At 43.4% G+C, this 27,609-nt stretch overlaps 2 protein-coding genes and 1 long non-coding RNA gene across 5 annotated transcripts in view; 2 read left to right on the forward strand and 1 right to left on the reverse strand.

Moving 5' to 3' along the window:
* Window positions 1-198: 198 nt before the first annotated feature.
* On the forward strand, window positions 199-24,440 carry EXD1 (exonuclease 3'-5' domain containing 1). Of its 3 annotated transcripts, none has more exons than XM_075152160.1 (12): window positions 199-417; window positions 975-1,043; window positions 2,079-2,130; window positions 3,664-3,794; window positions 5,050-5,108; window positions 6,362-6,448; window positions 7,558-7,662; window positions 7,788-7,868; window positions 11,884-12,027; window positions 14,843-15,034; window positions 22,302-22,615; window positions 24,359-24,440. In XM_075152160.1, exons 1-12 carry the CDS (start codon window positions 291-293, stop codon window positions 24,438-24,440), a joined length of 1,443 nt encoding a protein of 480 aa, XP_075008261.1. In that variant the 5' UTR covers window positions 199-290. The 3 variants fall into 3 exon arrangements, with proteins under 3 accessions (XP_075008261.1, XP_075008262.1, XP_075008263.1); XM_075152161.1 differs by having other exon boundaries at window positions 7,612-7,662; XM_075152162.1 differs by lacking the exon at window positions 7,558-7,662.
* LOC142083079 (uncharacterized) lies at window positions 24,303-27,325 on the reverse strand. The gene is made up of 2 exons (XR_012673954.1): window positions 27,054-27,325; window positions 24,303-24,559 (listed from the first exon to the last, which is right to left on the reverse strand). It is a non-coding gene; the product is annotated as an uncharacterized LOC142083079 (long non-coding RNA).
* INO80 (INO80 complex ATPase subunit) overlaps window positions 25,821-27,609 on the forward strand; it is a 69,010-nt gene continuing 67,221 nt past the window's right edge. The window contains exon 1 of the mRNA XM_075152158.1: window positions 25,821-26,325. The gene's annotated coding sequence lies outside the window, so the exon portion shown is untranslated. The remainder of the gene's footprint in view (window positions 26,326-27,609) is intronic.

The following is a 27,609-nucleotide window of genomic DNA, read 5'->3' on the forward strand; positions in this document are numbered from 1 at the left end:
TGCCGCCGCCAGACACCCGCGCGCATGCGCACAGCACGCCCCGCCACGGCGCAGGCGTCATCCCCGGCGGCTATTAGAGCGGAGGCCGAGGCGGGGCGGCTGTTGCTGCCCTCTGCCTGTAGCGTCCCCACAGAAAGCTTCCCCGCCGTGATTGGGTGTGGGCTCTGATGGTCCCGCCCCCGGGGCGTGGGCGGGGCCTCGGCGTCCCGCCGCAGCCGCGCCGGTGCTGTGTGCCGCAGGTGTCCCGCTGGGGGAGCCCCGTCCCCGCCGCCTGCCCCCCGGGCTACCGCATGGCCCTCAGCGGCGAGCGCTTCGGTGCCCTTCTGGAGAAAACCGTTAAAGTCACCTTAAAATGCGGCGTCTTCCAGGGGGTGCTGCAGCACGTCAACCCCGACCGGAGCCTCCTCCTGCGGACAGGTCGGGGCCCGCCGCGGCGGCGGGCAGGGCCGCGCCCCGCCGGCCCTCAGAGCGCCCTGCGCCGCCTCAGCGTGTGGGGGGGGGGGGGGGGGGGGAGGCTGCAGGCGGGCTCGGCGCTGCCAGCCTGGTCGCTGAGGGAGGGGCGCCTGGCTCCGCGGTGGGCGCAGTGTCACAGGTGGCGTGGGCAGCCTCCCACGCCGAGCGTGCCCGCTGCGCCCCGCGGAGCTCCCGTGGGGTCTTCCCGGGAGCCAAAACGGGCACTGGGATGAATAAAACATGCACTTAAAGTAGAAGTTAGCAGCACCTGCCTGTGCTCTCAGCTGTGAGAGTGTGTAGGTGTAGCGGCCCTGAGTTGTGTCCTACTCGTCACCTTATGGAACCCGCTCCTGTGGAATGAAAGAGCTGTCACTTAAAATAACCCATTTGTTGATTTTTTTTTTTTTTTGGTAGTTGATAGTACTACCCGGTCCTTGCTTTATTCTGCAAATTAAGAAGCTTTTACCCCAAACAGTGGAACTTGATGTATGTCTGTATTTTTTTCCCCTCCCTCATTTCAGTGAAGAACTTGGAAACTGGCAGAAGCACTCCAGGAGTAAAGATGTTTTTTGGACGTGAAATAGTCAATGGTGAGGCTTTTCTTACTGCATTTTGGGGCGCAGGGATCATGCGCACTCTTAGTTCAGCATTTTAAATCCATTTTTTGGTCACTCTACTGAATTCTTCAGTTGCACATCTTTTAAAATAAGTAGGAATTAGAATGTTGTATAAATCACGTAACTTTTCTTTCCCAATTATCTATCAGTGAAATAATAATAATTCCTCACTTTGTGAAGGTCTTGTGACTCTACTGCATTAAAGCTTATTAGTTAAATAACGAATAAAGTCCAATAAGACCACTAATAAAAGTAACCACTCCAAAGGTAATCAGTTGAGATAAGCGTGCCCCCTGTTTATGTCCTGAAGGCAAGTTACGTTCATTGTGTATGTTCTTATATGTGCAAGACTTTCACTAACGGACTCTGCTAGGCAGTTAAATTGCTTAAAGTTTTAGTTAACTTGGTTTTGCTTTTACTCGCACAGGCAATAGCATCTCTATTAAATGGTCTGTTTATCTGAGCCTCTTTCTGTGATTCACTAGTGATAAGAATATGGGATTATTTAAGAAAAACATTTTTAGTGTATAAAGGTCCTGGGCTTTTCTATTGGCATCTGCTTTGCTTTGGGGGCAAGGAGCAAAATGGTGAGGGGGAGATAGCTAGAAGGCAGCTACTGGACTTATCAAGCGATTAACTGACTCTATTCTGCCTTTTTCTTTGTACCTGCTTTATTGTATATGTAATACTCTGTAAAGTAATTAGTTGTAGTTCAATACTGACTTTGTTTTTGGTGGGATGCTAAGCCATAAGTCTTGTTTAAATGCTGGAGTTCTGAAATACACCTTATCTAGGCTACCAATGTAAGTTATTTTATGTAGATTTGTACATCAGAGTGAATTTAAAATTATTTAAACTATACTTTGAGTTCAATTTATTTTTTTTGCATGTATGGCCGCATCCTATGGCGGTTAGTGTTGGTTATGGTTCTCTTTTTTTTGGGGAGATAACACGTGTCAAAACATTGCTTGTCAGCACTAGAGTATAAATTGTTTGTTTCTATTGCAGTGGAATTGCTGGATGAACCAGATTCAGGGAAGGGAACAGCAATGCTCTCTGAGTACGTTGAAATGTTTCCTTCCTTTCACGGTAGGAGAAGGGGTGGGATGTGCTTGCTAGGGGAGCCATCATTTATATTTAGTATAATAATGATGTTCAGACTCAGCTGTGCCAAGATTGTATTTCTCTGCTCTAAAGAGGTGAACAAGGTGGTGAGTGGAAGACCTCCACTGTGTAAAAGGTTCTTTCAAGCTATTGCTTACAATTTCTCTCTCTTGCTTTTTTCTTTTTTCTTTTTTTTTTTCCTTCCCAGTAGTGTTCCTAGGTAGAAGAATTTGCTTGGTTTGTATCCTTGTCAGCTTGTGGTTTCAGGGAGCATTTCCCATGAGCATTTCTTCTGTGGTGGAACAGTTCCAGGATAATTGCACGGGGAAGGTTAGGTTTATATAGAAGCTCTCAAAACATATATAAATGTGACTTTGGGAAGCTGGTAAAAATATATTTCGAACTCCTGCAGACCCATGCTCCTAGATGGCTTTGCTTTGAGTCTTCTCACAAGACCACATTTGAATAATTTATTCTTCCTCTTAAGAGAAGTAGGAATTAAGTGGTGTCTATTGAATAGTCCTTAAAATATAGTTTAAAAGCACATAGAATTGTGATTAGCAGTAGTCATCTTGCTTGCTGCTGTCTTGTCTTCTTTATTCCTGTTAAATAAGCCTACGTTCTCACATACTTCAATATGCTCACCTCGGTAGCAGATTCCTGTGTTAATCCTTTAAATATGCAATTTTAGATACAAGATTCTTCAACTACATCTAAAGGCTGATCAGAAAGGGGTTTTTTATGTTTTATTCTATTGAAAGGGAGAGGTACACGATTGGAGCTCTATAATCATAATGGAATGGTTTTATATCAATATAAGGAAATTTATACTAATAAGTCATATTTCCCAGTGAAGTATTCTTGACCTCAGACTGTCTTGTCGTAGAAATTAAGCATCTTATGTGTGACATCTTTTAGTCAGATGAATGTTTACTAACTCAATTTTTTTTTTTGATCCTGAGATGCTACCATTTTATATGATTTAATAACTTCCATTTGATTACAGTAAAGTTTCAGTGACTATAACTTTTACATATTGGTGAACTTGTAAAATCGCTCTCCAATTACAGTAACTAACTAATGGATCAAATATTGATTCAGTGTAAAGACTTACAGATATTTAAATTGCGTGGTTCTTGGGCTCAGGTCAGGTACTTCATTCTTTGTACTTTGAACTTTTTCTTCCCTTGAAACCATTGCTGACCTTTGCAGTTCAGGTTCTGCTTTCACCTTTTACTTTCAGAATAAATGTGAAATTTTATTTGAAATAAAGGCCCTTTTGTGCAAAATAAGCTTATTGTTGGGTAGCTTCAAGATCTTTAAGAACCAGGCACATTGGATTGGGAAGTTGCTTCACATGCAGCAGTTCATTGTCTGGACACAGGTAGATGGCGTTGGATGAAATAATTTTCTTTATTAAAATGTCCGTGCTGGTGGAATGTGTAATGTTTTGACTTCTGTGCTACGTATGGCTGCCTTGCTCATGCAGGTGCACTTCAGCTGTTGAAGAGAACAAGCAAGCAGACACAGGACCAGCAGATTGTGGCCCATGGAGTTCTCCTTGCGTTTCCCTAGAGAGCCAGCTCAGAGCCTCAAATAGTTTAAAATACTCCCTCTCAGGTAATGTGGATATTAGCAATCAAGCAATGTAGTTAGTTTGTCTTTGTCAGACAACATCTTTCCCAGAGGCTGTGATGTCTTGGTTTGCCTGCATCAGAACAGGATGTATTCTGAAAGAACAATGGTCACAGAGAGATAGGTACAGGGTTCGTTACCTGCAGACATGCTCTTTGCCTGTAGATACGTTCACAACATCAGAAGGAAACTCATCTGCTTTCCAGAATGTTTATACTGTAGCTCTTAAAAATTGTAAAAATGGCTGAGCAGCACAATTGATCTTTTGGAGAAATCAAAGTGCTTCAGCCAGTAAGCATTCCTCTCTGGTGATTGTTTTGATCTTATACTTGTTCCTGAAATGTATGTGGCGTGATAGATAACTCCAAACTCAATAAGACTATTGCTTTTTGGGTCTGTGCTGGCTGTCACATGCTTGCGTTGATTTGGTTGTGTGGTTCCTGTTGTATACATGTACACAGGTACAGATCCAAAATGTGATCAGCTCGTTCTGCTCTCGTAGAGCCGTGACAAGAGTGCAAGACCTGTATAGGCTAAAGGAAGGTTCGCTGCATTTACCTGGGTACTGGGGGAGAAAATGAGGTTGATGTGATCTGGGAGAGCGTTTAAAAATTTGTTCTTGTGATCTTTCAATTGACTATTGTTTTAGAGTTTAGAAGATTGTCCTTGTGTTGTCATGGATGCATATTATTAACATTTGCATCTTACCTAAAGAGAAGGGAGAATCTTTAAGAGAACCCTTCTTTACCTGTTCGTTAGCCATTGTTAAGCAGGTGTTAAAAAAATATTAAAATCTGGCTTAAATTCTCTTTGCCCCCTTGATCACTTAGTTGTCCATGTTCTGTGGCGACACTGTCTGTTAGTTTTGTCTTTGTTACAATCTTTTTCCTCCCCTGGACAACCCTGGGAATTAGGGTGCTTTTTTTTAATGGATGTAACTTTTTAAACTGAAACCTTTTTGTTTCCTCTATGCATCGTAATGACAAAAATTAACGCTGCAACTCACTTTTAAACAGCCAGTTTTTATGTCAAAACCCAGAATTTTGGCTCATGCTCTAGATTGTACGCATCTGAATCAGACAGTTCAGTAGTCTGTCTGGGTGCGTTCAGGAAGTAGAGGGAAGAACTGAACAGCTAAACCAGAAAAGTAGAGTGATTATACAACTAAAATACACACCTTGTGCAAAGTTTATTCAAGCAGAGTGAGCGTCAAATGATTTTTTCTTTTTCCTCCTTTTAGAGAAGGAGAATGTGGAGTACACAGTTGTTGATTGTTTCCAGCAGAAATTTGGCCCAGCAGTAAGTACTAATGAAAGCTCTTACGCAGCGTGTATGACTTCTAAGCCTGTTCCGTTCTAATTGTTGGTAGATCCATTAGGTGGCAGGATTGTGAGCGCTGCTTCATGACGTCTTATGCTGGAAATCACTTTTGCAGACGATACTGAAATTTGAGTAATAGGTAGTAACTGGCTTCTTTAAGTCAAGTAGAAATGGTATCTCTGGTGGCATCAAAGTATATTTAAAGTGTGCATACACGCAGGGAAAGAGTGCAGTGCATGTGAGTTTGCAGTAGGTGGATGTGAATCTGCATCAGTGTGTGTTGGTTGCTGTTTTCAGATTCTGTATTGCCCATAACTGAGGTGAAGGGTCAGTATTACTATTTACTGAACAATTATTTTGTTTAGGAAGGGAACAACATGAGGATTTGTTGGCATTTGGAGAGGGAATTGATAGTGTTGCTTTTACATGTATTTGGAACTCCAGACGTGCCTGGACCTTTTTCTCTTAAATCATGTATAACAACATAAGCGGACTTGGTAGAAAGGCTTTGTGTCAGCACTCGGAGACAATAATGGATTTATTATTAAATTTAATAGCATTTTTTAGATCCTGAATTAGACCAGCAATACTCTAGGTCCTCCGTGCCATTTTGTCTTGCAGTAACATCAGTTGCGATTTGAGCTCTTATTATGGTAAATGCACATACAGAGGAAAAAGCTCTTCGCCACAGGAAGAGATTTCCCTGCTTAGAGGAATCTAACTGTTGCTTGAAAAAGATGCTGGCTTTTTTCTTTCTTTTATGCCTTCTACTCGTGTTACATGCGCACCACAGGTTGTTTATCTTAATTGTCTAAAAATTTTTCATGTCTGTGAGAGTAACAGGTTTTTCTTTTATACCTTAGAAAACGAGTTCTCCTTTTTAACTGAAAGGAACATCTTCTTTATGTGATCTTAAGGAAGTTCCTAAAACCTACTTAGGAGAATTTCTTGGGAGGAGATCGGGGGAGTGTATATTCTTTAGTTACCCATAATCTCTGCTAAATCTATCACTGATGTTTCTAGTTGTGGAATTCCCAGATGTCTATCTGTAACTGGATTGATACTGTGTCTGTTTCTCTTGGATCACTATATATCTGAGATTCATTGTGGTTTTGATCTGTATTTATGTTTTTAAATATCGATCACGACCAGAAAAATCGCAGTTTACTATTTGTCCCTCTGCCTATCATTCTCTGCCACTATTTATTTTATGCCTTTTTTTTTTTCATTAGGTGCTGCACTTAAAACAGCAGTGTGTTGTCAGTATAGCAGGAGAAGGTGTTAATTTGTGTCGTCATGGAAAACTCTCATGGCTTGAGGTAAGAGGCAGACATTTCCCAAAATGTACCACTAAACAGAGGCATAACTGAGAAACATTTGGCGATTAGCCTGTGTTTAAGACTTACTCACGTAACTCTTTTAGTAAGGGATATGATGTTCTTCAAGACAGATCAGGTATTTCATAAAAGACCTGTTATGGAAAGAATTATGCCATTATAAGGCAATATAATAATTACTTAACTTGTGTGTAATATATACATTTGTATATAACAATGTGACATATTTGGTTTGCCATCTTTATATACTTGTATACAGGTAGAGGTATTACACTAGTACAGCTGTTACCTATTGAAAAACTGCAAGACCTGATCACAATGCCTATATAATTGAAGGAGTAAAATCCATCTAAAGATGATACAGTATCTTAATTAGCTGTGGTATTATCAACATCTGAAAAGGAAGAGGCAGAAAGGAGAAAAGCTTAATATGTTAGCTCAAAATCGTCTTAGTTTATTTTTAAATCGGTTTAAAAGTGAGTGAGTTTATCCAGAGCAAAAACTTGTGTGGGAGTTCATGCTTCAAACTTAACTCGTTTATGCAGAAGTAAGTGTCCACAAAATGTTTGCTTTGGTGTGGCTAAATTGCTTTCAAATAACAGCTTTTGTTAAACCATTATGAATTTGAACATAGGCAAAACCTAAATTTTATATCCTGTTTGAAATGCTAGGATGGAAAACGATGTCCTTTATTTCTTTGGTAGTGGTCTTTGACAATGAAAGGAATGTCGTCATGGGCACAAGAATTTTGTTGGAAGTGGTTCTTTAAAAATGTCACCATAATAGGTGTAGGAGTTTATTTTAAGTACTGTGCATAGGGTTTGCTCTTGGTATGTCTCAAAATGCTGTATTTAACTGTGTATAGTAGACTACTGGGTCATTCTTTCTAATTATTGTGAGAGCCTCTGAGCATCTCTGAAAAAACAAGACTTGTTTATGGATTAGCATTAAGGAAACTACACCTACTCTCCCCAACATAAGCCTGTATATAGGAGATTATAGCTTGTGGACAACAGTGCACTCTCTCCTACTTTCAAATCCTTTGTTCTTCCGTCCCTCACTCATTTTCTTTGCAACTGAATTTGTTGTAGATAGCAACAAAAAGCCGTATTTTTCTGTTTGATGTCTTCCTTCTGGGACCTCAGGCTTTCAAAAATGGATTACAAATGGTGCTGGAAGATAAAAACATCTTGAAGGTAAGGGTGCAGGGTGTGTGAGGATGTTTGTAGCGGCAGAGGTCATATACGTATATAATGATCTAGCTGCACCAAAAAAGTTGCAGTTGGACACAAATTTGTCTGACAGCTCTTTCTTGCTTCAGGTCATGCATGACTGCCGCTGGATCTCGGACTGCCTCTTTCACCAGTACGGTGTCCTTCTCTTCAATGTCTTTGATACACAGGTACCCTTCGAATATTCTGGTTGGGAACAAAAGTTTCAAAAAGAGAAACTTCAGCGTTGTTCAGGGCCATTCTTTTGGAGAAGGTTTAACATTACTAGAATGTGACAGTTGTTGAACCATGTAAATGTAGCGGGTTTTTTCTAGCTAAAAAGAACCAGTAGGCAAGGCTGATAGTGTTATTTAAAGTCTTGTGTAGACCCATTTTAAAAGGTAGTTAATATCTAATACTAGCAGCAAGTTTAATGTCGTTTTTTTTTAAGATGCATTAATTGGTCTTGATCAAACTTGGCACAACCTGAGGCTACTGTGACTTAAACAGGAGCTAGCCTGGCTTCTGCCTTATATGCGATGTTACTCTTTCTGCCCCTTTCAAAGGGGCAGTGTAGAAACAGATTCAGGCTACAGGTATCCAGCACTGGGAAGCACCTGCTAATAAAAGCACTGGTGGAAGTGGGAGAACAGGCCAGGTTACCACAAAAATCTTTCTGCTGGTGCTGGCCATGGTAGTTGTGGTAGTTAATGTTACGTGACTAACAGGAGAATTAGAGCCTTTCAAGAGAGAAGAAGATGACATAATGGCTGTGATCTTTCATAATGGGCATGGATATGTTATGCATAGTTATGTATGACTTGTCCTTGGCTATATACTGACTTTTCATGTCATAGATATGATTGCCTATAGTAACTCTTCAAAGCCCTAATCTGGGCTACGTAGTAGCCTTTATACAGCAGAGGTTTCTCTCAGTCCCTTTCTGATCTTAGTTTGGCCTTTTGCCCCTAAAAATTATGTTATTCCATTACAAGTCAAATAACAGTCAGTGTCAGTGTTAAGTCTTGACTGCATGAAAAAGGTAGGGGTGAAAATTCCCACCAGTGGTCCCAACTGTACTGGCTAGAACATGTAACTGATACAGTGGAAATAACTAACCAGAACTATCCACCCTAGGGTCTGAGGTACGCAGAATTGCACTCGTTGTTCTGTTGTCTTGGTATAAGCTGACATGCATGCTTTTCTTGCACTGATAAATCTCTAGGCTTAAATTCAATTACTCTGATTCTTTGCCCTGAATCCTACTTCTAATGTAAGTAAGCTAGTGAAGTAGTCTGGTTTTGGCTACCCTGCATTGTGGAATTCCACCTGATATTGTGGAATTAAGCTGTCTTGTCTTCTACTCTGTACTACTGGAGCACATAACTGGGAGATACCTCTGAGCAAACTTTCATAGATGCTTTTTGTGACGCACTTCTTAGACAGTTTCTCAGTGTTGTTAAAATTGGAACAGGCTGTGTGCACAAAAGAGACTCTGCTTAAAAAACACAGCAATGGAATTAAGAACTCTGGGTTAGATGGGATCCTGCCTGCATAATTTAAAAAGTGTTATTTATCCCTGGTTTTGGCCAGTTGCTGCAACTGTTTATTCCTTGCAATAAGTAACCTAATACAATTAACACAACGTATAGAGGATGGCAGTGAAAGGTTTCTGATGTTCACTGACTGTCTTCCCCCGGTGAGCTTAGCAGCCTAAAAAGCTGCATAGTGCAGGCAACTGGCTGTTGTCAGTGCTTACATCCCTAAAATTGCCTTCTGGGACACCGCTATGCTGCCTCATGAGGCTAGGCATTCTCATGCTCTGAAATCCCTGCCTGTTGTAAAATGTTGTTGGTTGCATATCTGTGTACTACCAAAAGAAATAATACAGCTCTTCCTAGACGTGTGTGCTGAAAGAATAAAGAAAATTTGACAGCTTGAGACTTTTCATAAGACAGAGATCCATGCAAGGTTTAATCATAAAACGTACAGGTGAAGAAGTCACTGTTGCTGTCTGGTTCCAGAGATCGATGCACATACACTACTACTCTTTAGCGTGTTGTAGTTTTTCTGCCCTTGAATCCAAGCCATTAGCGTTCAATGACTTTGGACAAAGATTTTCACAGTGAAAGCTAAAACATTGTTTTCATTGTGGGCAAGTTTATTCTATAACCTTGTTCATTCAGATTAGACTTTTTATGAATATTGATTGCAAAGATGCTTTCATTTTTGTTTAAATACTTAAGTCTTTTCTCTCCTTGTTTGGAAAACATTGAATTTTTTTACTAGAAACTCTCTCTCTAACCATCTAGAAGAATGGAATATATTTCCATAGATTTGAACATCATCTTTGTTTTGACTTTGAGTAAAGTTGCTTGAGAAGGTCTTTCCTGAGGTTCCTCTTCATCTGCATTTGGCCACTGAGAGCGAAAGCCAGAGAAGTTTTAGTGGTCAGAAATACAATACAAAGGACTGTTCAGTAATGAGTGATGGAAACTTCCTCTTTACTGAGGAACCAACTTCCTCTGGTGATTTGTGCTAACAATCCAGTGAAGGTCAGCTTCATCTGTGTCTTCTCCATTTTCTTCTGTTCAGTGAGCTCATCAGTTTGAATTGTTGCAGTTTGTTTCTCCAGGTATATTTCCTGCCACTCTTCAGGTGATGCTTGTAGTCTTCTCTGGACGGCAGCGATGTAGTCAGCCTAGCAGAAATATAGGCAGTCCTAGATTCTCTGTCCTATTACAGAGCATAGGAGGTTTCACATTTCTTTCCTTAGTACAAGACTGCTTGTTCTGCTTGTGGTGCTCTAATGTTTTGCATTTTTGCATCTTCTTCATAATACCTTCATACAATCTTTTATTCCTTGGAAATTCAGTAAATGGATTGGCTTAGCACTTTCTTCTGGTAGCCTTAGCGAATACACGGCTTCTCTCCCAGAGAAGGCAGCAGTTAGCTATTTAGATGATGCCTTAGAGGCAGCTTTAGTTATTAATAAATCATACCAGCTTGTTTGCCTTTGCTATTGGACAGGAAGAGATTCCGCCCCCCCCCCCCCCCCCCCAAGACTTTATAGATAAGTTAGAAATGGTGGTTTGGTCTTGCAATTTACGCTCACTATAAGAGGCCAGAAGAGATCAGTTACAATTCTGTGGTCACTATTGCAGGGGCTGAGGTGGTGCTGCCAAGCTCTGGTAGCACGTGGGCACCGTGTGGTAGAACAGCTTGAACAGTGGCTTCAGTTGTAACCCTTGCAGTAAAACTGGGCTGCCCTGAAAGCTCATCTTTTGTTGGTGGGATTGTGGATGCTTGTGTTGAGTGTTGGCTCAAGGTTTCTCAGGAGAGAGTAGGAAGGAGAAGAGGGCTATGAGAGGTCAGTGGGGATTTCAGGGGACCAGAGTAGGAATCTGGGCTTCTGAGTAGCAGAGGAGGTCTGAAGGGTAGGTTGTTCTAATGACAGATAGCTCAGTCTCAGATTTTGAGTGTGGTTGCACGCTTTTTATTTTTGATTCTCCATTCCCCTGGTGAGTGGACTCCCTTCCAGGCTTCCCTTTTCCATTGTCTTCTCTCTGCACCTGTTGCAATAGTCGCACTCATCTTTGTGTTCCCTGGTTAGGGACAAGAGTCAGAGCTGTTCCTGCTCTTACTGCAAAAGGGTAAAAGGGATGAAACCAGGATGAGAAACAAGCAAACACCATGCCATGCAGTCGCTGCTGGAGGCTGTTGTCTGCTTCCCTTCTGGCTCTGTATGCTGTCAAAGACAAGTCTTACTGGCAAAATCAGGTTTTAGGCAAAAGGTTTTTGACAACTTACATATTCTTTCATCATGTTTTCCTTACATTGCATCACTATTTCAGGTTGTAGATAAAAGGCAAAACCATAGGTATCCTGGGGAAGTATCCCTGTATGTTTACTCTCTTCTGATACTGCTCCTGAACACCTGCTGTCTGGAGACAAGAGTACTGGACTAGAAGGAACGTTTGACTAATACATCATATAACTTATAAGTCATTCTTAAAACCTAATTTACCCTTTTGTGTAACTTAACAGCTTTAAGGAGTCAGATTACTAGCTCTGCAACTATATGCAGTCAAAATGAGGATTAATTTGTTTGCAGTGTACTTTACTTCATCCCCACTGTCAAACCTCCACATTCTTTGCCTTGGGTAACAGACGCTGGTCATGGCATATTGATCCCTTCCATCACAGGTTGCTGATGCTATGCAGTTCTCAATGGTAACAGGCGGCTTCCTTCCGCACCGTGTCTGCACGTTACAGGAGTGTTTGATGCAGCACTTGAAGATACCTTCCAAATGGGATGCCATCATGAAGCGCAGGCAGCAGATAGCTTCAGTGAGTGATTCAGTGACGCACCTTCTGAAGACTCAATTGTGAGCTGTGCTTTGCCCATCTTTAGATGTTTCCGTCAGTTTTTAAGAGCATGGTACTATGCGGTGGTCAAATTGCCTGCAGTTAAGGACATTTTATAACACTGACTTGGGAGACAGATGCAAGCTTTAGTTGGCATCAGTGCTTATGCTGGTATTTCCTAATGGCTCATTTGAAATTGAGGTTTTGAAGAACCAAAAAGCTTGTACAATAGAGGATATATATTACTCAGGTAAAAAATGTTCCGGATATCTTAATATATTTCTTACTAATTCTGAAACCTAATTCCAACAGAACAAGTTGGTTAAAATGAATCCTGAGTCAATCCCTTTTCCTGAGGGAAAGAGGGAACTTTTATTGCCAGCACTATTCAAATGAAAAAATGAGTAGCGATTTTTGTCTTGCTTGTGCAGTTCAGCAGCATTTGCCAAATCATTATTCTCTATTGTCCTTGGTTTTGTTAATCTTTCAGATGGGGACAAGCAAGGGAAAACTTAATGGGCCAGGAGGTCCTAAGATTTGGGGAACATAAGCTTGATAAATAGAATAGAACAGAATAGTCTGTTTCTGTTGGAAGGGACCTACAATGATCATCTAGTCCAACCGCCTGACCAATTCAGGGCTGACCAAGTTAAAGTATGTTATTAAGGGCGTTGTCCAAATGCCTCTTAAACACTGACAGGCTTGGGGCATCAACCACCTCTCTAGGAAGCCTGTTCCAGTGTTTGACCACCCTCTCAGTAAAAAAATGCTTCCTAATGCCCAGTCTAACCCTTCCCTGGCGCAGCTTTGCGCCATTCCCAATGTCCTATCACTGGATCCCAGGGAGAAGAGATCAGCACCTCCCTCTCCCCTTCCCCTCCTCAGGAAGCTGTAGAGAGCCATGAGGTTGCCCCTCAGCCTCCTTTTCTCCAAACTAGACAAGCCCAAAGTCTTAGCCGCTCCTCATTCCTTCCAGCCCTTTCACCAGCTTTGTTGCCCTCCTCTGGATGCATTCAAGGACCTTCACTTCCTTCTTAAATTGTGGGGCCCAGAACTGCAGACAGTGTTCAAGGTGAGGCCGCACCAACGCTGAATACAGCGGGATAATCCCCTCTTTTGACCGGCTGGTTATGCTGTTTGATGCGGTTTGCCCTCTTGGCTGCCAGGGCACGCTGCTGACTCGTATTGAGCCGGCTGTCGACCAGCACCCCCAGATCCCTTCCTGCAGGGCTGCTCTCCAGCCACTCCTCTCCCAATTTATACTTGTGCACATCGTTACTCCGTCTTAGGTGCAGAAACCGGCATTTGGACTTGTTAAATTTCATCCCATTAATCATAGCCCAATGCTCCAGTCTGCCTAGATCCCTCTGCAAGGCCTCTTGTCCCTCAAGAGAGTCAACAGCACCTCCCAGTTTGGTATCATCAGCAAATTTGCTAATGGTGCATTCAGCTCCTGCATCCAGATTGTTGATAAATGTATTGAACAGATCTGACCCTAGAATTGAACCCTGAGGAACACCGCTGGTGACCGGTTGCCAGCCAGATGTAGCCCCCTTCACTACAACCCTTTGAGCTCTGCCCTTTGGCCAGTCCTTCACCCAGCGCACTGTAAACCCGCTCATCCCGCAGTTGGACAACTTGTCCAGAAGGATGCTGTGAGGGACAGTATCAAAAGCCTTACTGAAAATCCAGAAAAACTACATCCACTGCCTTCCCTTCATCCACTAGGTGGGTGATTTTATCATAGAAGGATATCAAATTAGTTAAACAAATAGTATATAAATACGCTAGTGCCAGTTATGGCATCTTTTTGCTGGGTTTTTAATCGCCTGACCTTGTTTTTTTTTTGGGGGGGACACGGATGGGAGGACTTCCAAAGAAGCTATTAAATATGGGAACTAGATACTTAATGAGACCTCACTATATAGGCAGAATTTCTTTACTGAATAGGAACAATCTCTTTCCTGCCAGTGGTTTTTTTTTTTTTCTCCCTTCATACTGGTCTTGTAACTTCCTGAGTAAATCTGAGTGGTTTTGCACTGCCTGTTCATAGACTTAAAATCTTTTTCAAAAGCCTGGATTAAATGTTACTTGATATTGCTATAATGGCTACTCAGTGAAACCTCTAATTTGAACACATCTTTATTTTTATATAAGTTTTGGAATTCTAATAGTGTCTCTCAAAATTTCAATTTAGAAAATTCTGTATGGCAAATCTAAGCCAAATGACAACATGCCTTCCTTAGTTTAGCAAACAAAGGTCTGAAGACTAGAAGTGGAAAATGACTGTGTAATATGTATGTAGTAAGTATATGAGTGTAAGCCACTCTGTACTGACAGTTTTGCTCAGGGTATCATGATCATGCTGCTTAACTGGGGCTTATTTTCATGTTCTTCTGGTTCCAGTTGTGATGGCTGAAGATGTTACTGTCCCCAGCTGCTTCCCCATCTGCCTTAATGGGAGGGGGTTTTTTCCCTTTAGATCTTCAGCTCAGCTCTTAGGAATCCAACCTAGTTTCAGAGATGGGTGAGAGAGAACCTAGTATTAAGTGGTGGAATAGGTGTGCGTTGGTTTTTGGTTTGGGTTTTTTTTTTCTTAAAGAAGCAATCCCTCCCTCTTCTCTAACATCCACAGGCTTCTACACAGATGGTCTTAGAAGCTGCAAGCATTCAATAGCACTGAAAATAGAGATCAGCATCAGGAGATATGTTGTAAACTGCAGAAGAATGTGATTAAAAGCTTTGTTACAATTTTTGCTACTTAAATAACTGTTTTAATTTGCATTGGGATACACAGGAGAATCCTGACATATGGTTCTTGAGACCCTTTCCAGCTTCTCTGCTTGAAGCACTTGCTCTGAAGGCTAAGTGCCTTCTGCTGCTCCACTCATCTCTAATGGATAATTTGATGTCTGACCTAACAGCTGCAGTACATGATTATTTAAATGCTTTTCGGACTGGGTCTGGAGATCGCCTTGGGAGCACAAAGGTAGGTATGTCTTTGCTTGTTTCTCTGGTTAGTGATTTGATCTAAGGCTCTGATGGATAAATTCTGGAGGTCTTAGCTACAGCAGTTTCCTTTTCTGCAACTGTACACCCTACTTTATGCCACATACCTTGTTTCCTGTGTGCAGCAGCAGAAGCGATTTCTAGCTGCCTTTCATGTTAGTCCATTAGAACAAATCCACCTCAGGTTAGTATTGTGGATGGTGAGCTGCAGCCGTTAAGGCACGGGCACAGGCACGTGTGCCTTCTGTTCACTCTAATCTGAGACTGAGAACCTCTGTGCTCAATAGGGGCTGTGTACGTGCGAGGGCATGAAGAGGGACAGGCAGTTGTGAAGTGTTGGTTTCTGGAGCTGCCAGAGTTGCTTTGTTTTGGCAAAAGCATTTAGTCCCCAAATCTTGTTCTATTTTTCTCCTATTCTGTCATCTTTACTGTTAAGCTGTTTTGCATATACTAGCTGTTTTCTGAGAAGTGTTGTCTCTTGTTGGCCAAAGATTTTTATTTCTGTAAAAGCATCTCTAAGTTATCTTGTCTTCCTAATTTATTCTCACCTGTGTTATCTAAAAAAAAAAAATCAAGTCAAGTAACACTTTCCATCTTTGGTGACATGGAACCAGTAGTATTGCATGCCCAGATACCTTAGAGTGGCTCTTGTATGGTGAACACTTCTGTAATTGCTTGTTAATTTTTAAAGCGGGGGGTTTGGGGGGGAAATGAGATTTTTGGTTCAGGAGCTTGACTTCCTGCAGTAATGGAAAGAACAGGTCCGTGTAAACCAAACAAGCAGTGGTATCAGTGTGGTCTTTTTCTGTCTTTTCAACGAAGTAATCTTAGGAGGGCTTGTAATAACTATGTAAGATATTGCTGGTATTAAATTCGGGTGAAAAGTTAATGGTCAAACATCCTCATTCATCACAAAGAGACTGAACTAACATGATTAAATCCTGTTACCACCTCATTTTTGCAGTTGTAAATGTCTTGAAATATTTGTTAGGAAAAGAGAATGCAGGTCTATCTTCATGGAAGAAATTGTCTTTTTCTTTGCCCTGGTTTAACAAAGCAGTCAAGCACAGACTTGAATCCTTTGGGAATTACTTCAGGGCTCAGAGCAGTAAATCCCATTATTGAGGATTTAGGAGGAGATTAGTTTAGATAACCACAAGCGGTCATAGTTGCTTCACAGACGAAAGAAGAGATCATATCTGAAAACCTCTTCTTTTTAGAGGAGAGCTGCCAAAAAAAGAAGGTTGTTCATAGTTCATGGAAAAAAATTAGCTTGACATCTGAATTTCCAATGTGAAATGCATGCAAAAGTAGGCATGACACAAGGGAAAAGAACAGTCTGTTAAAGTGAAAAGAGTACAGATTCTGTTTTGCATTGGGCTATTTGTTTGTAGAATTTTTTTGAAGTGGTGTACAGGTTGCTGAAGCCAATCCTTTTGTAAATCCATTTATTCCCTAAGACTAGCCAAGGAATTAATCTGATCCTGAGCATTTTAAATGGTGTTTTGAAGATCTATTTAATATCACATCTGACAATCATACTTCTTGCAGTTGCTTTAGAAATCTTGTAATATGGATAGTAAAAGTAGCCATTTTCACCATCATTTCACTCTTAATCATTTTCTGTTGTTTCTATATCTTGCGAGAAGATCACACAAATGCAAGTTTCTTCTCCGTTATTTAAAATCTGCTTGTGATACATATTTAAACTCCAAATATGGAGTTTGGTTTAGTTAAATCTGGTCTGTTACTTCACCTTCTTCACTGAGTAAGTAAACAAAGTTAACGTTAAGGGAATCCTTTGCAAGTTGATGAGTTCAGCTAAATCTGGTTTAAGGAGAGGAAAAAAAAAAAAGCTATGTTTGTGCAACTTCTAGGTTTTCTAAGGCTAAGTCTGCATTAATTCCCTGAATCAAAAAGTCTTTATTCAGATCAGATTCTCAGAATGAAGTAATGGTCAAGATACTTATTTATATTTATTCTAGTGCTTTTTCATGGATAGTTAGAAGTAAAGTTTATCTATCACTAAGGTCTGTATTATGCCTTCTGTGCACTTTATGGAGCTACAGTTGAAAGTTACCTGGAAAATGCTTTTACTGGACTACCTACTTTTTACACTGACCAGTTACAATTTACACTTGTGCTCCACTTTGGACCCTTGGTGAACAGCAGTCTGGTACAATGAGCTTGACTTCATCTCGGAGCCAGTCTCCAACAACTGCAACACTAGAGTCCCTATGCTTGAAGCCTGCGTTCTCCAGACGTGATCTGGTGCAGTTCCAACGCTACTTCAGCAGAAGTAATGGATCTCTTTGGATTCTGAAGTAAATACCCATGCCAGGGAGACATTTTGGAAACCTGAAATATGTTATCTACTATGCTCTCTCCATGCTGGAGAACTGGAAGGGAGGCCTCTGTTGCTGAAGCAGGACTGCAACAAAGCCAAAGGCAATAAATGCTCCAGGGCCATAAAGTTATCGTGCACTACTTCAGCTTTTAAATTGGAAGGTGGATGTAATTCCTGAGTGAACAGGAACCATCTGTGGTACATCAAGCCTTTACTTGAAAGTTGTGGGAGTGAAAGCCAGTAGGCAAGAGAGTTTCCAAGTTACCACGGCCTCTTTAATTTACAGGCACTTGGAGAAGATGACCAGATCTGGAAAAACTGACTGACTTCCATTGCTCCAGGTAAGGAATCCTCTTCTGGGCCCTTCTCTGTTCTGTTTTAGTTCGAGGATTGTGGTTTCTGAACAGAACCACCAGGTCTTCAGCCTTTTGACAAAGGGAAAATTAGTTATGTAGACATGCCTTCTCTATTGTGCCTCTGGGCTAAAAGGTGTTTGAGTATGTCGCACCTGACTAGAGCAATGAATACAGCCATGCTTCCCTGGCCTGCTCGTGTTTCCTCTGATCTTATTGAGTGACACCCTGTCACGCAGAAGAATGCTTTGTTTTCCTTCTCCCATTCCCCCAAACTTACGACACTCCCATGGAAACTATACTTGGAAAACAAATACACAGATACAGACGCAGTTTCAAACATGAGACTTCATTAAAAATGAAGTACTGAAGCTGGATGGAATACATAGCCACATTTCTTCTCATCTCCAGCTGTCACATGTTGAGTCTCAGCTCCTGCATCAGGGTTTACAACATTGAACTTCAGCTTGGACTAGCACGGTAGCATCTTCCTTTCCTGGGTCACTGCCACATCCAGAAGTTCATCATGCCAACAGCTTTTGTGTGTAATAATAGGATCAGGATATACTCGGTGAAAAAGATGCTCTGGCCTTCCAGTCTGAGGTTGCCTGTGAATTGAATAATGCTGAGTAATGACCAATAATACTGAATAATGACTACTGGGGTAGTTACCTACTCTCTCCCTCTCTTGTTGAATCAGGGGGTTCAGCCTCGGGGAGCAGATCTGGACCAGGCCTTGTTTTTTCTCCTCTTGGAAATAGCAGCAAGGAAAAGTGAATATGCATAATCATGGAGTAAAAGCCAAGCCTGTTCACTTGCCCTTAGATCACTGCATCCACTCAGAGTTGAGGAAAGATGAGTGTGAATAAGGCTAATGAATGCAATTGTCACCACCCTTCCTTGGGCTCTGTATGCCCAGCCTCTGCAGCCAGTTTTCCACATGCATCTCTTGTTCCTCAGTGAGAAGTTTCTGTATGCTGTAACAGGCCCCCATTTTATATATATTTTTATATATATATATATATTTTTTTTTATATATGCAGAATACAAGAATCACTTTCTGGCTAAATGCACAGCTCCTACTAGGGTCAGATCATCCTTGTGGCCTTCAGCATACTCAGGAGTGCTTGAAGTCAGACTTATGTATAATTGCATGTACCTGTGTCTAATTTTGCATTGTTTTTTGACTGGTGGGGGTTTTGTTTTGTTCCAGCTTATTTTGACAGAAGTTTGTACTTTCCCTTTACTTAAGACAAGTTTTCATAAATAATTTGATGGGAACAAAGTCCTAGGTTGTCAGAGGCCATGCATAAGCTGGTAGAAATGGAGATTAATGAGAGTTTATTGCTTTCACAGCAATAAACTGGTAAGAGCAGAGCAAGCAGCAGTTACGTATTTTGTGCAAATAGTATGTTTGAGTCTCTTTGACTCGGATGTCATAATTCTCGTGAGCAATTGCAGCAGTCACTGGTGGTAGTCCTAGTTTCACCTGAGGTTTCAGCCATCTTTTCTTCCCCTTGATCTTTCAGAGGTTTTGCTGGAAATGGCAAAGAAACAGAGTCCTTACGGTCAGCCAGTGGGCAGCCCTTCCAGCAAGACTTCCACCTTGCTTCTGGACAGCCAAACACATTCTTTTGTCATTTGAAAGGTGTTTCAGCAGTAACAGAAGATGTACTGAGGAGCTGGCCCGTGAGCTGGTACGCCGGATGGGAGACGTGCTGTCAAGATGGCAGGATGCAACTCCAGGGATTAGAGCTTTCTTCAGGAAAGGGTTGCGGAAAAGATGGGTGTCATGCATCCTAGCAGTTGCAAGCAACAGTAAAGTATTGCCAGTGGTCCACAGCAGCCAAAAGTGATAATGCAACACCCTTGTTGATGTAGTACTGGGAGAAGAGAATGAAGAGGAAAATGAAGAAAAAAGAAAAAAGGAAATAAAAATATCTCATTGATCCTGACAGTTTTGAAAATTTATGTTGACACTTCCTGTGGTTTTTTGTGTCATCACCTGCAAGTAGTAGTTGAGTCTTCTGAATAGTGGACATTCCCTCCCAAGCAACTGACTTTTTACCCACAAACCAGATGCAAAACAGTAACCTTTGATCCCCAGCGCTTCATTATCAAAACCCTCAGCTTCCCTCTCCAGCATCTTTCTCAAACTGGTAGTCTTCGTTGCTGCTAAGGGGAGAACTCGACACAAACTTCCCACCCTGAAGGTCTCTGCAGTTTCCTGCATTTTCAGCGTAACTGCCAGGAGTAATTGTTCTTCTTGTGGATGCAGATATCAAGTCAAATGGGTTTCTGTGCCTCTGCAGCTCTGTCACTAGAAAAGAGCTAGGAAGGGAGCTATATGTGCTACATTTCTAACTCTTCTTGTGGATTCATATTGTGTGTTGTTACGTACTTGGAAATGCAGCTGCATTCTGGTGTTTAGGATTGAGATTCAAAGAAGCAAACACAGCCTGGGAACCCATCAGTGTAAAGAAGTAAATGTTCTCCTAGGAGTGCAGTGCTTTCTTGTCTAAGTGGTGATAGTTCACAAGCAGAGCTCTGGTACCGTAGGGGAGTTGCGCACCCCTGTGCAGCAGAGTTGATTTCCCAATGCGCTATAATATGCATAATATTAATACAAAATATGCAGGTAAGGCTGCAGTAGGTAAGGTGCAGTGCAGTAATAATACCAGATAACGTGTTCATGACACATGATGGCATAAACTCTGTTCTCTATCTAAATATAATATAATCCTACCTGAGCCAGAAGTTTTCCTAATTGGCAGGTGAGTTGGGACTGCACACAATGCGTATTAATCATTACGAACATACAGCCTGAATTTTCGTACAACTTGGCTTTAAGTGGTTTGGGGCGCATATCACCTGTCACTGTAGGATACTGTAGCAGTTAGGAAGCTGGATGTAAATTCTGCTTAAACAGAACTGAAGGTGGGGCGTTTTCAAGTAAGTGCTTGCTCTGCTTTTTTCTGTAATCCTGTCTGAATTATTTAGCCTTCCTGTGGATCTGTGCAAACTTCTAGACGTAGGTTTTGTGAGGCATGGCTTCCTTTTACAAAAGCCCTGGTAACTTTTCCAGTGCATCACATCTGTATATCCACGCATTCTGTTCTTACTGTTTCTACCAGTATGCTCATACAGACATCTGACTTACCAGCATGTCGCTTCATGTATCTTTCCCGGGACCTTCTTTAAACATTTACCATCTTTCAATCCCTGGGTATCAAGGCAGGTTTTAAGCAAGATACGATAGTTACTAGTTCAGCTTTTTCATCTTCCACCGTTCAGGAATTTTGAATGAAATCCACCATGCTGTTTGTATTTCAAGTATCAGTATTAAGTATTTTGGGACTGAAGTGGATTCTGGGTACATTATGAATATTTTCGATATGGGAATCTCCACTTTTTTTAATGCTGAATGTGGAAAAGAAAAAATGCTGTGTTTTTACCATGCTGCTTTTATATTCTGATCATCGCTTGGCCCTGCAGCATGGTTGACATTTTGTGCTCCTCTCATGTTTAAAGAATTTTTTTTATTAGTTCTGTTATATTTTTGTTAAATATTAATGAAATTATTCTGGCCTGCCCTTTGTTTTTTCTGTAACTTCATCCGTATCATTTTCTTCACTTGGATGAGGCTTTGCTTTCCTGAAGGATGCTTACTTCATAGTCTCCATTCCCCTAATCTGTAGTCCTGCCAATTTCCTTTCACTCTTTCTGTGATCTTTTGCTTTAGGTAACGTTTACTCTATGCTGCTTGTATGTTGTCTTGAAGTTGTCTCCATGCTGCCTGCTAGGATTGAATTTGCTTGGCTGCCTCTTACTACTTTTTAATCAAGCTTCCTTAATTGTGTAATACAGCTGAATGCAATTGGATTTTTTTTAATTGTTCCTACAAAGGTGGTGAGCATTGCAGTCCTTGTTAAGGAGCAGTTCCTCAAATGTGGTATTTTGAACAGTGTCCCATGCACTGCTCAGGACCAAATCAAGGAGTGTATCTCCTTTCACTTACTTCCTAAGCAGCTGTTTCATTGATTTGTTGACTATGTTGGCTTTTTCCACATAAAGATTTTTTTTTTTGTTACCCATAGGATAGAATACCATGGTTTTAAATGAAAAGCCGGGAAAGCTGCCTTTGCAGTAGCTCCTACAAGCAAACATGAACTGGTTATGCCTCTTTTGGGGGTTTACAACAACTTCATAGCGCAAAAGGTTTCTCAGGACACATCTAAATCCCATATGTGAAGTATTACTTAAATCTTGAAGATCTTCATAATAAAGGAGTAAACAATAAATGCAAGTCTAATATTTTTCCCTGTGGGTTGCCTTTAAAAGAAAGAGTGTGGGGGGACTTTTTTCCCCTGAGGGTTTGTGTAAGCAGGTAGTTGATACATTCCACAAATCTAATGAGACGATTGTTCTGTTCCATTGGCTAATTACAGAGGGAGCTCTTATCTGGTACTAACAAAAGTAGAGCATGTGTATACATACGTATTGTTTTGATTTCTTTTCTATTTCTTTTCTTTTTTTTTCCTTATCAGCCCACTTGCATGGAGCTGCCAGAGGAGCTGCGTCAGCTGGCAGACATCCAGAAGCTTCGAAGGGAGAAAGCAATAAAAGACTACAGAATGAACGAGGATGGTCTTTTGATCAGACCAGCCGTGGAATTAAAAGAGATAAATGATCCACAGAAGGATGGAAACTACAGCGGTGACGGGGATTGCTTTCCCACAAATAAAGCGATGTCTCAGATCACAACCTTCTACAATCAGGGTGTACTTTGTCAAGAAAAGCTTGAAAATCAAAATCAAGTGATAAATCTGTGGAAGAACCTTAAACCGACCTCAGGCTGGCTGTAAGAATCTAATTTCTGATACAGGTGACTTGATGAGCTTAGACTGGGTATTTGAAGACATCCAAATGAAAAAAAGGGGCTATTCCCCATGCAGGAGTGTCAAATAAAAGCTCCTTTCTTTACAAGGACAGGTAAACCCATTGTTGAATGGAAATAATGATGGTCTTTCTTTTGAAGGAAATTCCTTCTGTGTCTGACTGTTCTTCTCGAGGTCTATTTTTGAGATCCATTTTTTTCAAGAGCTATTTTTGATTTTAAAACAGTGACTTTTGTTTTTCTTGCATTGTTATCAGACCAATGTCTTAAGTTGCATTGGTTCTTTTGTTACTTGTTGCAGGTATGTAAAACTCCCTTTAATCCAGATACGTAAACAGGGGAGCTTATAAGATAAGTTCATTGAGATTAGAAAGGGTTTGCTTGGAAAAATTAAAAAACCTGGCCAACCCATGCGGGCTTGGTTTATATACAGATAAGTCTCTTGGCATAGCTATACAACAGTCTTTCACAGGAGAGTGAAAAAGATCCTGTGCTGGCAAAAACCGCAAAGAGGCGTACTAATAAAAAGGACTTTTCTGCCAAGTCAGAGTTATTTTAGGCTGACTGAGAAAAGAAGCTTCCTGCTGAAAGTTGCACGCCACCATTGTTGGTCAGCACCACTGTATCAGACTCGTGCAGATAACGCTGTTTAACACTAACGTGGTGTCTATATAGACAAGTGTGTTTCAAGGGGGGGGAAAAAAGCAGTTAAATTAGTTTAAAAGATGTATAGCATTCCCTCCCAAGCAAAATAAGATATAAAGGCAAAACCGGTTTATTTCCAGTGTACTTGCTTTGGCTGGTATTCACTAAAAGTAAAGCTCCTCCAATTGATAGTACTATTCCACCACATGACAAAATTAATGCAGGCCACGCCTGAGACTTGGCAGATTTTTTTTCGCTATCACTATATTTGACTTGCAAGCATAGGACTGTTGGAAATTCTTTGCTTTTGAAATTCTGAATTTATACACATTTATGTATTCAAATACATAAAAAATACTGTATGTTTTGCCATTCAAATGCTTCAGACAGGGTGGGGAACACCTTATTCAAGTATAGGGAAGGTTTTGTTCTCAGAGTTGAGGCTATGAGTATCGGAGAACGCTGATGAACAGCATGAAGTAGGGAAGAATGGAAGAGGTGTAACGGTCACTGTCCCAACCAGGCTGCAGCCCGAGAACAACCCGGGCATCAGGCTGCAAATGTGTTAATAGTAATGAAGCCAGGGTGCAAGGGACGCGACGTCTGCGTGCAAGTACCTTCCAGTATCCGTTGGAGCTGTTTTTCTTTGGATGTAAATTGGTGTGACTAGATGCTTATGATGTATCTGCGTGTTTCTTTTAAATACCGTTAGGGGAAATGTGTGTTGGTTTTGGGGGGGTTTTGGGGGTTTTTTTGTTTGGTTGGTTTTTTCTTTCCACAAAGAGTACTAGACTAGCGGTATTCAAATAGGTCTCTTTGAAACTATGGATAGTTTCACTTCTGGGAGTGGCAGAAGAATTGGCAGAAAAACTTCCAAGGTTTCTTCTTTGTCAGTACTTTTTCTACTTTTTTTTTTTTTAAAAACTCTTAACAGTATTCTGTAATCAAACTGTATAGTTTCTTTGTCTCAGTTCACTTTAGAAAAATAAAACAGGTTTGAAACAAGTTTGTCTTACAATTCTTTACTTGGAAATTGAGTCTGTGTTTCATTTGGTCTGCTAGGAGATGCTGGCAGAGGCCTGGGCCGCTTTCCAGCACTGGAGCTCGTGTCATTCATCTGGAGCAAGATTCTTCCAAGCCGTGATGCATTATCACAAATCGGTGAGGTACTATGTGGAACATGCAGGCTCTTCTGAGCTGGAGACAGCTCAAGAGCGCTTACATTGTATTTCCGCAGCTGAAATCATTTGGGTCCATGCAGTCCTATTAATAGAGAGAGACACAAAATGGCAATATATCAGATAATGGAAGGAGGGAAGAGGAAGCAGGATGTGAAGGCATCAAGGCTGGGATGTAGAAGAGTGGTCTAAAGTGTCTTTGTGCAGGATATAAACTAATTGCTAAAGGCACCCTTCTCAGTGAGAGACTGAGCTGCATTCTCAGCCTCTTCCAAGAAGTAAATCTCTGGCTGGAACTGTGTTATAATGGAATAAGGATTTCCAGACAGGGACTTGACAGTGTAACTACATCTCTGCCACTATATTGCTTTAAGTAGCAAAACCTTCCTGGGTAAACATGGCTGCAGCTTTCCCCTATTCTCTTTTGGCAGTGGCATAAGAAAATAAATAGATCAGAATGGAGTCATCACCCGTTGATGCACGAGATTGAAAATTACAATTTTCCTAAAGGAGAAAAAAAATTTTTTTTTTAAATGATCTGTAAGACTTGTCATGCTGCTCAGTGCTAGCACTCGGCTTTCTAAGCTTGGTAGCAGCGTGTGACAAAATCACATACATTTCTTCAATGGTGTAATTGCTGGGTGTAGCTAGGGATACAAGTACTGTAACTAGTTAAGGTCAACTCTGTAGTTTTGCTGGGGCAGTAGCGATGGTTTTATTTTATTTCCTAGGAATTGTGGTACCCACTACGTGCCAGGATGACACAGAGCTTAGTCATGAAGTACACCTCTGTCTCTAGGCAGTAAGTGGTCTGGATTAATCGTTCATCTCATGATTTACTGTAAATGGGCTACTTGGTGGGTTTTGGGAGACAGCCCTGCTCGACAGCTAATGGCTCCACCGCGTTTACATTGCAGAGCGTCCTCGCAATTAACTCTCAGGCCTGTTTTGCCCCGAGCTCCTGTGATGCAATTCTTCATGCATGACGGAGGCAATGTGGTAAAATGCACGTAGCCCAACCAAGTGCCCCCTCTTTGCCCCCCTTCCACCTCCCGTCAGCCGCGGGGGCGGCCGGGCCGGGCACCTCCTGCCTTCCGTGGGGTTTGAAGGGGAAGCCTCGCTGCGGGCCCGCCGCTGGGGCAGCGAGGGGCCTGGCGGCCCCCGAGCCGGGAGAGCCGGTTCGCCCGCACGGCGCGGCCCCACCGCCCTGCCGGCAGCTCAAGGGCGAGAGCGCGTCACTTCCGGTACACATCCGCCTCCCCGCGCCGGCATCGCGAGAGCTCACCTCGCCTCACGCGAGACTCGCTAGCTCACCCGGCCGCTTCGGCCGAGTCCCTTCGGCAATTTCCGTCACCGCCAGACTCTACCAATCGGCCGAGGGAGCGCATCGATGGGAGCGGGCCCCCCGCGGGCTGCGTGTGGGGACGGCACCCGCGGTGTGGGCGCGGGGTGCGTGCGGCGGCTGCGGCGACGCGAGCGCGGCGGCGGGACCGTGGCGCGGGACCGGGGCGGCGGGGAGGTATGCGGGGCTCGATTGTTCAGGCCTGGCCATGGCGCCTCTCCTCCCCCCCGCCATGGCTCCCCGTGTCCCTGCTCCTCTCCTCTCAGTGAGCGAAAGTGGCCGCCGCCGCCGTCCCAGCGCCCGCAGCCGCCGCCTCCTCCTCAGCAGCAGCGCGGGCGCCATCTTGGCGAGGCAGGAGTCGAGAGCGCCCCGCGGCAGGAGACAGGCAGCGCCAGCCCCGGCAACGCGGGGCGAGAGGCCGGGTGGAGCGAGCGGGGGAGCGAGCCCGGGAGACACCCCCAGCCCCCCGCCGCCGCGGCCGCCGCGCCGAAGCCGGGCCCGCTACCCAGGTGAGCCACCGCGGCGACCGAGCAAGGACACGGCGGGCCGGGGCTACGAGGGGCGGTAGCGGGGCCCTGCCTGGGCAGGCCGCGGCTTCACCCCCCTGCTAAGCGGCGGCCGCAGCAGCCGGGCCTCTTCTTAAAGGGACAGGCCCCTTCCCCGCCCTGCCCGCCGGATGCGCCCCGATATACCGGCGCAGGAGCCGCCCCTCCCCCGCCCGGAGCGGAGCGGAGCGGCCGCCGGGTCCCCGCCACACGCGGCGGGGGGGGGAGGGGGGGAACGACACGCGCGCGGCGCCGGGCCCGGGCGGGGGTGGGGCGGGGGCGCCGCCGTGCACCTGCGGGCGCACGTGCGCGCGGGGGGCGGCGGCGCGTGCGCGGGGGGAGGAGGAGGAGGCGGTGAGGGGGGGGCGCGCAGCGAGGGCGGCGGCGCGGCCGGGCCGGGAGGGGCCGGGCCGGAGCCGCCGCCAGCGCCGCGTCACGGGGAGCGCGGCCGCCGGCGGGAGCGCGCTGCTTCCTGCGGGCCCGGCCGGCGGCGCAGCGCGGGACCGGGACCGGGACCGGGACCGGGACCGGGACCGGGACCCTCCGTCCTCCTGGGAGCGACGGCGCCGCGTGGGTTTATCGGCACCGTCCGCTGCCCTCGGGAGATGTCGGACTGGGGACTCCGGCCCGGGGCTACCCCCGGCTGCCAAGGGAAAGGCGGTCTCGGGGCGCCGGCGGCCCGGTGTGCCTACCGTCCGCGTGGTGCAACGCTGCTGTTAAAGCTCGGAGACGTCTCCTCGGTGCGGGCTTCTGCCTGGCGAGGCCTGGGCTTCCGACGAGCTCTGTCCGAATAGCGACCGGCATCTGCAGGAGGGTGTGGCTTGCCAAATTGGTGTCGGTGTTGTCGAAAAGTGCCTGCTAGGCGTACGTTAAACGTAGTTCGGTGTTACAGTTGCGCTGGTGAATACGTACACTAGAAAATACCTCTTTATAGCTGTGGTGTAAAGTCGAATCCTGTTTCGCTGCAAACACGTAGCCTAATGCAATTTCTGTTGTGATTAGTAGTATTTAGCGTTATACGTTCTTTTTGTTACCCTGTTACCCTGTGATAAGTTGCCCTCTCAGCAGTGTTGTAGATGATAATAATCGATTCCTTTACATTATTTTCTTCTTTGCATGAAGAAAATGGTGCAAGTCAAGTTCCTTTTTTATAGTGAAATGTCTTTATGTGCATTATTAGAATTTTAGTTTTCTCTCATACGAACAAATCTACTGTATGGATTTGTACAGCACATCTGATACGCCTGT

This window comes from Calonectris borealis, chromosome 5 (assembly GCF_964195595.1).
Source record: "Calonectris borealis chromosome 5, bCalBor7.hap1.2, whole genome shotgun sequence".
In the NCBI taxonomy this organism is placed as follows: domain Eukaryota; kingdom Metazoa; phylum Chordata; class Aves; order Procellariiformes; family Procellariidae; genus Calonectris; species Calonectris borealis.